Source organism: Rhea americana, unplaced genomic scaffold, assembly GCF_003343005.1.
Source record: "Rhea americana isolate MKP2758 unplaced genomic scaffold, rheAme1 scaffold_68, whole genome shotgun sequence".
NCBI lineage: Eukaryota > Metazoa > Chordata > Aves > Rheiformes > Rheidae > Rhea > Rhea americana.
The window spans coordinates 3,755,135-3,768,300 of NW_028186845.1; the positions used below are offsets into that span (position 1 = coordinate 3,755,135).

The 13,166-nt window shown below is 39.2% G+C and overlaps 1 protein-coding gene across 1 annotated transcript in view; it reads left to right on the forward strand.

Annotated features, from left to right (window-relative positions):
- The first annotated feature begins 6 nt into the window (after positions 1-6).
- The window catches only part of SBNO1 (strawberry notch homolog 1), a 33,227-nt gene continuing 20,067 nt past the window's right edge, over positions 7-13,166 (forward strand). Inside the window, exons 1-7 of the mRNA XM_085321075.1 lie at positions 7-96; positions 6,501-6,634; positions 7,255-7,359; positions 8,239-8,548; positions 10,214-10,314; positions 11,509-11,605; positions 12,715-12,875. Coding sequence (XP_085177201.1) covers positions 6,503-6,634; positions 7,255-7,359; positions 8,239-8,548; positions 10,214-10,314; positions 11,509-11,605; positions 12,715-12,875 — 906 coding nt within the window. The 5' untranslated portion in view covers positions 7-96; positions 6,501-6,502. The remainder of the gene's footprint in view (positions 97-6,500; positions 6,635-7,254; positions 7,360-8,238; positions 8,549-10,213; positions 10,315-11,508; positions 11,606-12,714; positions 12,876-13,166) is intronic.

Below are 13,166 nucleotides of genomic sequence, written 5' to 3' on the forward strand. Positions count from 1 at the left end.
GCAAAGATGGCGGCGGTGAGTTAGAAAGCGGCGGGCGGCGGGGCCGGCGGCGGAGACTTCCAGGAGCGGCCGCGGGAGGATCGAGCGCGAGAGAGAGTGAGTCCCGCTCCGCCCGCTCGCGGGCCTCGCCGCCGCCTCGGGGCGGTCCCTGCGCGGCGGGGCCGCCGCGGCGCCCTCGGGGGGTCCCTTCCCCTCAGCCCGTCGGCGCCGCGCTCCGGGCGGCGGCGGCGGGGCGGCCGCCGCGCCCGCGGGGAGCTCCCTGCCTCGCCCGGCCGCTGGGCGCGGGCGGGCCGCACGGCCGCCCCCGCTGGGGGGTCCCCGAGGGGGGGGGGCCGGGAGCGCCGCGGCGCGCGGGGGAGGGCGCCGCTGTCTCGGTGGAGCCGCCGCTTCCCCGCGAGTCGAGCAAACTTTGCGCCCGAGGCGGTGCGGGGGCGGCGGGGCCGCGTCGGCGGGCGGCGAACACCCCCCCCCCCCCGGCTCCGGGGAAGCGTGCGCGGCAGGGCCGCGCTGGTAACGGCTGACGAAACGGGCGGCCCCGCGGCGGGGGGCCCGGCTCCTTCCCCCCCGCTCAGTCTGCTGCCTCCGCTCTCCGCGCCGCCAGCAAAGGCAAAATGGCATCGGGGCCTCGGCGCTGTCCGAGCCGCCCGCCTTTGTGCGCCTCTGCCGCGGCTCGCCGGAGCGCTGGGGTCTGAAGCGGAGCCGCCGCGGTGGAGCGCGGGGTACTTGGTCTGGGGGCGCTTGAGCGGTTTCTAAATGCTGCCGCGAACCGGCAGCTTGCGCCCCTCTCTGCGGCCTTAATGCTCTTGAAGGGCTCTTCTAAAGCGGTGAAGGGCTGAAAACAAAAGTAGTGCATGGGACACAATTACGCAGCCAATTCTAGTCCAACCCGGAAGTTTATGTCCGGAACACGTGTTGGTGAGGAAGGTGGCGAGGCTGCGAGCCGCTCGCCCCTTAGCCCGGGCGCGGGCCGGGAGCGCGGCGCGCCCGGCGGCGCCCGCAGCTCCGCGGGAGCCCGCGCTGGGACTGGCTGCCCCAGCCGCACACCGAGCCTCCGAGCCCCGCGTACGCCGTGACTCTAAACAAGCACACCTCAAACGGAGGTTGCTAGGGTGAGTAATTGTTCAACATAGAAATGCTCTTAACACTCTGAAGGGGAAGAGGCCTTGTGGGTTTTCTTTCCTTTTTTTTTTTTTTCAGTTGCTTCATTATTTTTAACTGACCCTATCCCATGCTTTGTTTGAGGGATGTAAATTGCAACTCCTGTAGCTTTTTTTTTCCAAGGTACTTGTAGCTTGGTTTTAAATGTTTCTAGTACCTGTTAAAGTTCAGAATGATAGTTTAAACATTTTTTTCTTTAAAGTTTGATTTACTGGGTAATTTAGTATTATGTCACTTGTTCACACTAATAACTTCAGTTTTCTTTGCTCGCTCTGTAGTTAAGAATTAACTCAGTGATGGGCTGTTTGGCTTTAGAGTACATAGGTTGTATCTGGATTAAAAATGATCTAAATGAACATACATGGTTGTCTTGCGAGCCACTATTTTTTTCCTTGAACTGAAAACCTTGAGTTACAATATAAAGCAAATAGTATAGTAAAAGTTGTGTAGTAGCATGGCGTTCAAATTGTTTTTTCTATATCTTGTTCATTGGCCTACTGTGTTATGTTTGGACATAATCTTGATCTTTAAAAGTAACATTTAGGTAGCTTGTCATGTTTGGACAAGTTCTTTGGTGTCAAAGCTGGTTGACAGCTACTTAAAACCTATTGAAGTAGGTAGCAGATATGGTTGATGTATTTCTTGTGTGCTGAAGTACAACTAGAACTGGGCCCAAGACCAACATGGAGGAGTGTGTATATATGTGTGTGTATTTTATATGTGTATATATATATATACACACATGTGTATATATGTTGAGGGAAATGCTGCTTCTATTCTCTCTTCTAGGTCTTTACTTCTTAACAAATTTTCTACTGCTAATTGATAAGTTAGCACCTTTAACCAGTTAGTCTAAAAACTAATTGGAAGCCAAATCATATCGGTTGGTCTGTTAGCATTTTAGAAACTCCTGAATGTCAGTCACATTTTTAGATTGTGCTTTCATTTCATTTCAAATTTCATAAAATGGTCCTGCAGCTTTAAGCCAGAGTTGAAACCCATACTGTCCTAAACTGTGCCTTGTGTGACCTTACAAGCTTTGACTTATTAACTGTTGCTCTTAAGGCATGTAACAATGCATAGGTTAAGTAGTTAGCGTTTTACTCCTTGATTGGTGATTTGTAAAGCATCAGAGGGGCTTGAGGTTTTTTGGTTTATTGTTGTTACTGGGGTTGCCTTCTGCAGCTAAAAGCTATGAGATAAGGAGAACCGATCTGAATATCCAGAGGGTCTTATGGGATAGCTCTCCTTAAATCTCTGTGAGGGTCTGCAAATTGGGTTGTGAATTTTTTTTTTCTTGATAATAGTGCTCAATCATATAGTTCAAATAACATGTTCCTTAGAAAACTAGCAGAAAAAGCGAAAAAATTTGCTTAACTACATATTGTCTCAGGCCAATCATTAAAACCTGGGTTTGCAGATTGGGCAGACTAAAGATGCCAGTTGTCTGAAAGGTTTGGCAATAGCTGTACACGTAGCTTACTGTGACGTTTGGTTTGGGCTAAGTTGTGCTATCAGAGTTTGCTGCAATTAAGTAAGTACTTCAGGTATACCTATACAGTGCTATAATGTGATGCTGAGAGATTTTGGAATTGAAAGCCTTTCTATGATTTAGGATTCCACTGCTAGTTTTCTTAGGAGAAATGGGGGTGGAGAGCAGGCTGCTTGACATGTGGGTTTTTTTGAGTCTTTCTTTTTTCTTTCTCCCCCCCTCCTCCTTTCTGCTAAAACTAAAATGGAGGGATGGGGAAGAGCAAGCCAGGTTGGCATGGATACATGTCATAGTATTAAACATGGCATTCTGTTTTTGTTCCTTTAAATCAACAGTTATTTACCTGGTTTCACTACCAGTGTGCATTGTCTTTTTATCAAACTTCATATTCTTTAGCAGTATATCATCTTACAAAAATTCTTAATAAATTTTAGTAGCCATTTTTTTAAAGGGCAGCAGTTTGTACCATTTTCCTTTATTAATAGGAGAAAATAATTGGTGTACAATTACTGTTGAAATTTTATAAATACATATTTTTAGTTTTACCTAACAGGTTGGTTCTTGCTCAGTGACATTGGACAGCCTGACTAAACGTAGACAACCTTGTCTGCAAGATTCTGCATGCTTGGAACAGTTCTTCCACTGGTGAAATGCTCAGGGAACAGCTTGTAATATTCACAACTTTTTTTATATAAGTAATTTCTTTTGGGGTTTTTAAAAATGTGGCAAACAGGTCCTTATATAGGATTGCCAAAGCCGCGCTGCAGAGCTTGATAAAGTCGTTTTCACTTATGTTAACTAAGAAGCCTCCTACCTTGTGAGATTATGGAGCTGTTTTGGCTTGATAACATTTTAGGCTTGACTAGCATATGTCACAAAAAAACAAATTAAGCTATCAAGATGCAGCTATTCCTCTTATGTTTCTTCTCACTTCATTTCCTTACTCAAGTGAACTAAATTGGGGAGGGGAGAAATACATTTTTTTTATTTTTGAAGTTTTATGAAAAACCTAAAATTGATGCTGTTTATTAATTTTAATGTAAAACTTACAGAAGTTCAGAATTCCCCTTGTTCTAGTTCCAAACAATGCAGCTTTGTTTCTGCTGTATAGAAACAAAATAAGTGAAACTCATCTAACTTTCATTGTCCAGACTGACTGATGGACAAGTGAACAGTTGTGTTTTCACTTTTTTGCTGTTTTGCTAACAGCCATTAATTTTTTAAGACTGTTAAAGCTTGGGATTAGTGTGATAGGGATGCAGGTCTACTAAGACAAGGATGATTTAAAATTGAATGTACTTAATCTGGAAGTATAGGCTATATTAACTTCTATCTCTAGTCACCTAATGTAAGCTTTAAGCTGTTCAGTGTTTCTGCTAGGAGCGTGTGTATGTGTTGTGTGTGTATATATATGTGTGTATATATATATGCATATATAAAAATCCTTTTTTCCTTAAGTCAGTGAGTCTGTGCTCAAGACATCCAAGCCATCATGGTTTTTAAAAGTTAAAGATGGAGACTTTAAGGGTAGTCCTGGATGTGTTAAACTTGACTTCAAAAACACTTGATGGATTTTGGCACTATTATATGATGTTTGGGGAAGATAAGTTTTTTTTTTTTTTTTCCTAATCTCAATGATGCTTTGAGTCTCCATTTCACAGAAAGTCCTTTCCTTCTTGTTTTACAAAAGTAGACTAGAAATTATCTTGATTTTTTTTTTGTCCTAGTTCTCTTCTAAATAAACAGCTGCAAGCTTCTGACTTTACGTGCCTGTATTTAATACAGCCACTTATCTCTCAAGTTCTAGTCATAACTCCTTTTAGAGATGGTTTGACCAAGAATACCTGCGGACTAAATAATGACATAACTGGCATTATCTCTTCCTTTGTACATTTAGACATTTCTATTTGACTGTATTGAACAAGGGTGTTTCCACTGTGCAGAACAGTGCACTTTCCTGATCAATACTGTGAAGTTAAAGTTGCAAAGGTATTTCAGAGCTGCCAGTTTGAGGGGATAACTAGTGTCAATTCCCCTTCTGTACTGAATTTTGCTTGCAATGGTTGCTCTGAAGTTCCTGGCACCAAAAGTATAAGCTGAAGTTCATCTGCAGACTTCATCTTCTCTCACCCTTTTCTAATTAGTAAAGAATGCCATAAGCTTCTAAACTAGATAGGATGATCACTGACAATATTTTGCCCTGATGAAAATGAAGGATTTTTTTTTTTTTTTTTTTTGCCTACACTTAAAGATAGATGTAGTAGCCCCTTTCTTTGAGAAGGGAAGCTTAACCCTGGTGAAGGATAAAGTTAACAGGCTGTTCTCATGTCCATTTTTATTGACCCATTCAGGATTGTAAGAGGTAGACTAGTAGGAGGTGATATCCTTTGAAGGAGTGCTGTGTTATTTAAATCTGCTAGGTATCTTAATTTCTTAATTACTTCTGTACCTGATAAAATGGTAGAAGGCCCTATTGGCTTGTAGTTTATCTGATCGCCTCAGGTGTCCTTTTATTTATTTATTTTTAAGCACAGGCTGGTTCTGACACAGCAGTTCCCTTAGTTACTGTTTGTGGCATCAGTATTCTTGTGGGCATCTATGGTCTTTGTTCACGCTTAAAAATAATCCTCAGTTTGTCCCACAATGTTACAGCGACTATTTCACTTGCGATGTCGCCATGTCAATATTAATCTACTAAAAGAAGGTATCTCTCTGTTATTGGAGAGATCAAAACTGGGAAGAGTAAGAATCAAGTGCCAGGTGCTTTGTTATAATAACTTCCTGTTCTATCAAATGTCCTAACGTGTCTGACCATGCAGCTGAATGTGGCTTAGCTGTAGGAGTAGAGAAAGATAGGCGGGTGAACACTGTTTTGGAGTCAGTGAGTAGATGTATCTAATGAGGAAAAAATAATTATCTACCTTAGAATAGATGTTCACTTTTTGTGTGTCTAGATGTTTTGTCACCAATAGACAGTACAGGGGTGTGGCTTAGCAGGAAGATAAAGGAAACTTCCTATTTGAGATGGGCTTTAGACTATATGGGCAACAGCTGAAGTGATGTGGATTCGTATTTAACATTTGTCTTAGTACTATGGTGAATCGGCTTCCTTCTTGGGAGAACGGAACATATGTTTGCTCTTCCATCCTAAAACATGTAGTATCTAACTTTTTCTAATATGTTTTTGTGCTGTTCAGAGTAGCTTTTGAAATTAACTTTGCCTGCTCCATGCATCAAGGAACCTATAATACAACTTTGGTGTCCTATTTAATAGTGTAGTTAAAATACTGTAATAGTACGATGTTTGTCCTTTATATTATACAAAATTTCTGCAATGAATAACTGATTTCCTAATGAACAGCAAGCAAGAAATAAGTTTATCTTGTAAGCTTTTTTATCACTGACTTACTGTTACAAGATAAAGTGAGCGAGTTTTAATTGTGCATCCCTTACTCAATGTGCTTCTTGAGAAAGATGTATCATTAACATAGCACAGTCTGATTTCTTCTGCCTTTTTATTTCTTGGAATGCTTAAAAACGTATGATGAAGACTAGAAGGGTCATCTTTATTCTTTACATAAAATACTATCACATTCAGATTTATAATAAGCTATTTCATTCTTCTTACCTCTTCTAAATTTGGCTGTAATGAAAAGATTTAAAACTATAAAAATAAGAAAATCTACAAATCAACAAAAGATCTAGGGCAGGTCTAGAAAGTGAAACGATGTATACAAATTACTGCATTGAATAGTCTCTTAAATCTAAGAAAGGGAACTACAAATGTGAGTGTGTGTGCAAATAAGACAAAACTCAATGTAACTTGTATTTATGGTCTAATTTTTTTTAGAGATGGTGGAGCCAGGACAAGATCTGTTGCTTGCTGCTTTGAGTGAGAGTGGAATCAGTCCAAATGATCTATTTGATATTGATTCTCCAGATGTGGTTCTTGCAACTCCAGCACCAGCTCCAGCTGTTCAGCAGGTTAAAATATGAACGTAACTATTGCTAGAAAACATGAGAGCTCATACTTGCTGTATGGGGGAGGTCCTTAATAAATGCTTGAATAATGTGGAGTTCTCAAATTCTTTGCTTCTGAGTACTGAGATTAGAAGATGATTTGGTAGTTCATCTTAAACTTTTTATACAAAAAAAAGCAGTCTGAAATACACTGCTTAGGTCAGTATAAGCATATGCCAACATGTATTCATACGGACTCTAATATCATTGGAGTCTAACTGCTTTCCTGTAAAATGAATAAAAAGTAATTTAATTTGATGTTTAGTCTCTGTAACAGCATTCAATCTGCAAGAATGTAAAACTGCTTTAGGTGCAAACTGGGAACAGTAGTGTGTCAAACAGTGACATCACAAAACTAGTTACATTTTCACAGCAGTTAACTGAAAAGGTATTGTATGTGGAGCTTCACTGAAGGTGAAATCAGGCACTTCATGATCTATGTTTTCAGTGAAACCTCTGTTAATGAGCACAGTTGAAGACTTCACTGCTTATGTCCATTTTGTGGGTGGATATTTAGACTTAAGTTTTTTTCCTGCTGAGTGCCTGATGATGCTTGCTTTTTTTTTTTTTTTTCCCCCCTACAGTCAGTGCCGCTTAGTGCATTAGAATTAGGCTTGGAAACTGAGGCCACAGCTGCTGTGAAACAAGAACCAGAGACTGTATCAACTCCAGCCTTATTAAATGTTCGGGTAAGAACTGGCACTGCAGGATTTTATATGGGTACATTAGTAAAAGGTAGTGAAGGAGGCAGACTTTTAAGACCAAGGAACGAAACACCCACCACTGGTTGCCGCCATCATCTCAGTACTACCTGTACTTAAGGCCCTGGAAGCTTAGCATATCCATGGGTTGGTGCAATTGATGTGACAAAGGACAAGCAACACAGAGAAAAATGCTTGGAGGGGTCCAGTGTGCCTTTTACTTTCCCTGCAGGCGTATTTTGGGAGTGAGAAAGTTGTCTCCTGTGTCCTAGCTTTGTACTGCCTTTTGTAGTTGCGGAGAATTCTGAGCACCACAGCGGTGCTCTGATGGACCCTGCTTGAGCAGGGGCATTGGACTAGATGATCTCCAGAGGTCTGTTCCAACCTTAACCATTCTGTGGTAGTTACACTCAAAATGAGAATGGGAAGAGTAGATCTGCAGTAAGGCGGTTGTCATGAGGAATGCTTGAAAAAGGGAGAAGGTGCACATACATTAAGTAATGCAGGCTCTTTACCCTGACAGTTCTGCAGCTGTTTTGTATGTATAACATTCTGTGCAGCTCAGGATTTCTATATAGTAGTTGATTTGTGTCTAAATGATGAATCCTTCATCCTATTCTTTATTTCCTTCTTCTGATCTTAGAACAAGTTAGCACAAAAATACACGTAGTAGTATATTGGTACAAGTTTTGAAAGGTCTTGCCCAGATTGAAAGTTCTAAAAGTAATTACCTTTTAGACCAACAACGTCATGTGAAGGCATTCCTTATTACAACTCTCTTAAACTAGTGACTCCTAGTTGAATGGCAAATAAAGTCTGCTTTTTTAGTTGTTTTTCTTACTTACAAAACTTTGTTTTGTTTTCTAGCAACCACCATCTACCACAACCTTTGTGCTGAATCAAATAAATCAACTTCCAACTTTGGGGACTACTATAGTGATGACAAAAACCACACCTGTTACAACTACAAGGCAGACTATCACTGTAGCAAAAATCATCCAGACCAGCACAACAACTCGACCCTCTGTTGCAGCACCAGCAGTACGCAACGCCTTGACCACTACACCTTCAAAGGACCAGATTCAGCTGAAGGATCTGCTAAAGAATAATAGTCTTAATGAACTAATGAAATTGAAGCCACCTCCTAATATTGCCCAGCCGGTAGCAACAGCAGCAAGTGAGTTTTCTTACATTCTTTGTAATTACAATATTTCAGGTAAAAGCTAAGATAGTCTCATCTGAAGATCTTTGCAGGTCTCATATTCCCACTGAGTTGTGGAATATCATGATGAATTAAAACAAGACCTGACAACCTGTTACTTTGTATCACTTCACCCTAACTTCTAACAAGTTTTAAAGGTTCTTGAAACCTTTTGTTTTTAACTCTAAAGAATGGGATTAATGACACTTTAGTGTGCAACTGACAAATTGCTAAAACTAATACCTGAAAAATTACTGAAGTTGCAGCGCTTAAGTTTATGATTAGCTATCTTACTTGAACCTGCATCAGATTCTATTCTACTTCATAATTGATAGGGAATTATGACTAATGACAATACTTCCCCTTGCTCCTTCTTATAGCTTCTAAAGTAATGGGACTTTGGTGTGTGTTTTGTTTGTTTGTTTTTAGTGTATATTAGTATTTTATCATAGTGAGCTTTTGTAAAGTATCTCCCTGGAAGGAAGTTAAAAATCTCTGTATATTTCATGAGAGGAATCAAATTTGTTCTGTTACTCTTGGGGTTCTAAAACTTTACCTCTTCCATTTTTTTTGCTTGGAGGTGGTATTAATCTAAATGCTGCAAGCATTTTGTTACCACATTCCAAATCTTTACCTTGTGATACCTTTTCATAGTCTTTTCTCACATTTTTTGTTTATCAGTAGCTTAATGTCAGGGAAAATGTACATGAGCATTAGTTGAATGTGTAGTTTGTGTTAGGTGAAAAGGAGACGTGTAGCTTCTAGAACTGCATTTCTAGTCTTATAAACTTGTGGTTTTGGATCTGCCATTATCCTTATGATGACAAAGAACCTTGACAAAATTCAAGGCAGAGAAGCTCATGGAAGGAAACATGAGCTGTTGGTAGAACTTGTACAGTAGGAATTCTAAATTAAAAATATTAAAAGCTTAAATTATGTGACCTCTTGGAAGCAGTTTTATTTGTGCAGGTGTCTTAGCTTTTTTTCAGTTGTTTCAAGTTTAATACATACATTGACTATCAACCTAATGGAAGCTTGAGAGCGCCTTTCAATATCTTATAACTGTCCGTACACAAACATATCTTAGTTCTGTACTGAGCCCTGTTGCCACTTCCTTCCAAATATGAGTGAGAATAGGAAATTTATTAAATATTCTTAAAGAATCCCCATGTAGACTTTAAAAACATTTGTATCCAAAACAACAACTTTATTTTTTTGCAGAAATAATTGTAGTTTCTCCAAAGGTGGTAAATGCCACCAGACCAGGTAAGTTAATTTCTGTTGCAACACCAAGGTCTATGGTTTGTTTGTTAAACTCAAAAGGTTCACAGGGTGGAGTATTTCTAAATAGTATGGATAGACTTGGTGGTGGTCTCTTTTCTTGGAGTATTTGAAAGTAATACACACGTGCATCAGATGCAGTGGTATTAGATGGTAAGTTTTATCAAAGAAGTAACAGGATTTAACTCCATGCTTGCTCAGATCTTCTGAGTTTTGGATAAATATATTGATGGTGTTCTTGAAGTGTCAGTGTGCTACTCAATGTCCCAAAAGCACTCTTGGAACTCACTAACAGAGAAGGATGTTAATTTGAATTATTTCTTCAAGGGAATTTCTGTAAAATGCAACTTTTTTTAATAGCTGATCTAAGCAATGGTGCGGTGAAGAAGGAGGCCTCTACAAAAGAGGTAGCAAGAATATGGATAAATGACATTAAAATGAGAAGTTTTTCACCTACTATGGTAAGAACAAATGATTAATTTGCTAAAAGAATGTCTATTTTATTGGCCATTGCCTCCTGTAATTAGTTTCCTTAGTTGCTTGTGTGTGCCTCTTGTGCTTTAAAATTGTGTCAAATGTATCTGTGTCAGAAAAAGATTAGTTTGTCCATTAGATGAGTACTTTATTAGGTGAATAAAGCTAACAGCTGTACAGAGCAGACTCTTCATGTTAAATGAGAATTCTAGGAAATTATTTCCAGGAAATTGTCTTTAACAGGACCTCATTGTGGACAGAGGGATGTGTTTTATTAAAGCTGATAGACAGTGCCTTTGCTTGGTGTTTTAAAACTCTTTTCTTTTAAAATATCACTGATACATATCTAGTTACACAAACAGTGAAGAAGCTGGGAGACTAACATGACTGAGATCTGGGGCTGTTGGATTTAAGATATAAATTGAGTATCTTCTTTCAGTACTTTCAAATTGTAATGAAAAAGCATTCTGGTGCTGTAAGTATTTGAGTTTCAGCAACTTCACTGAAAGACTCAGTTTCAAGTATATTGAGGGTGCCTGGCATGCAGTGAGTTTTTCAGATGACTACTTCTTATTGAATATTGAATTATTAATTGTGAAAGACTTCTTTACTAGTAATCTAGAGTGCTTTAGTCATATTCTCAAAAACCACAGCACATAACTGCTAGTTTCAGAAAATATCACATATAACTATAGTGACTACTGTAACTATTCCCCTAAGCTGTGAAGTTACTTAAGCAATGTGAAACTGCAGGAGATTTTATGGGTGTATTTGAAAGTTAAATTTGTTAACTAGCTGTTGTGTTTTAAAGGCAATTTTCTTTAAGTCTTAGTTTAGATTTAAAATGCTGTTAGAATAAAAAATAGTATTTTTTTTTCTTCTGCTTATGTGAGTTTGGAGCACCTGGATCATTACAAAAGAGATGAAGTTTGCTGACTATTTATGGTTTTTATTTGGTTGGGTGGAATTCTTGTCTTTGAGTTCTTCAGCTTAAAACTGTGTTTCCTTTTGCGTGGGTGGGAGTTGTTTGTTTGTTTCCTCCTCCCTGCTGCTCACTGGTTCAACTAGTGCATGCATTAAAATGGTGGAGTTTGTGCTCCTTTTGTTTCTCAAATTAGTTTCCAGGACATGGAGTATTAAGAAGATGCTGTTTGACTAATGCAAGTATTTCTGTATTTCAGAAAGTGCCAGCAGTAAAAGAGGAGGAAGAACCTGAGGAAGAAGATGAAGAAGAAATGGGCCACGCAGAAACCTATGCTGAGTATATGCCAATAAAATGTATGACATAGTTATCTTATAGATATCACAAGACTGAAATGCTTTGATAGCTGAATAGGAACAGAAGAGTAAATAATGTGCATGCCAAAATACTATAGCTTTAATATTTGAGTCAAATAAAAAAGGACCTGAATTTGTGGTCTTGCTTTTTTTGCCTAGGAAATTTATTTCTTCTATCACACTTAGTCAATTTTGGAAGCTGCACAAATATCTTGAATAAGAAATGAATTCTTTAGTGTATCTTTGGGTAGTGCTTGTTTCTAAAATATAGCTGATGAACCAAAATTAGGCTTTTTCTAAGCTGTGTTAAACTCCGTTAAAAATAATTTTCCTTCTTAAAGGCATTAAGTAGTCACTACTGCACGTAAGAATCCATTTTGGATCTTTTGGTGTGAAAGGACCGTAAGCACATTCTTCCTACACTGTTCCTAAGTTATAGTTTAGATTTGCAAAACAAGTCTGACTGGGTGAATTGCCATCTGCCCTTTTTTTCTCCCTTATTGTCATGACAAAAAAGGCTATAATCTTACTTCCTAGTTACGTTGCTGATACTGCTGTAAAGGCAAAGCAAATTGCTTGATTTTGTGTGTGGTTTGTAGTTAAATGGTTAATTTTTATTGTCACAGATGAGATCTGTCAACAATTAAACCATGTCTGTTCTAAATCTTTTCTCCTCTCATACTGCTCAAAACCAGCACCAAATAGTGAGAAGAATGTTGCTTTTGCGATTCTGGCATCTTTAGGCCGCTGGCCTTTTGGTTCAGATCAGTTTCTTTCAAACATGTGAAGTACATGAATATAATACTTTTTTTTTTTTATGAAATGGACTTGTATCTAATCCCTAAAAACTGAGGGGAGATGAGAAGAGGGGGAAAAAAGATAAGCTTTGCAATTACTTTATAAATTCAAATTGAGTTACTTTGCAGTGTTTTCTTGACATTCTGAAGATTTATAGTTACTGTGAAACGTGATTGTTCTTGAGTTCAGTTTTGGTGATGGACAGCTGTAATTTGCTTTGATAAATATATTAACCTGAGCTTTATCATCAAGAACTCCTCTTTATTATGTTCTCATCTTTTCCTCCTTTCCCCACCCTCCTTCCCAAACAGTAAAAATTGGTCTACGTCATCCTGACCCAGTAGTGGAAACCAGCTCATTGTCCAGTGTAACTCCTCCTGATGTATGGTACCAGACATCAATATCAGAAGAAACAATTGATAGTGGCTGGTTGTCAGCTTTGCAACTTGAAGCAATCACTTACGCAGCCCAGGTATGCTAGGCATTAGTAGACCTTAATAAGTAACATAAAATTTGAGAGGAAAAATGGTATCTGACAGGTGCAACTAGTTTATAAGGAGCAAAAAGAATAAGCAGAAAGGCTTGAGTTCTGTAAAAAGGAGGCAAATGAGTTTTGGTGTAGATAAATGTAGATTAATCTCTTCCTGGGGAAGAATAATCTGAGTAACTTTCGATAGTTTGAAATCAGTGTCATGTAAGACTCAAGAAGGTGATCTTGGAATCCGTGTTTTTCTTTCTCTGCAATAACTTAACATGCTGCTCT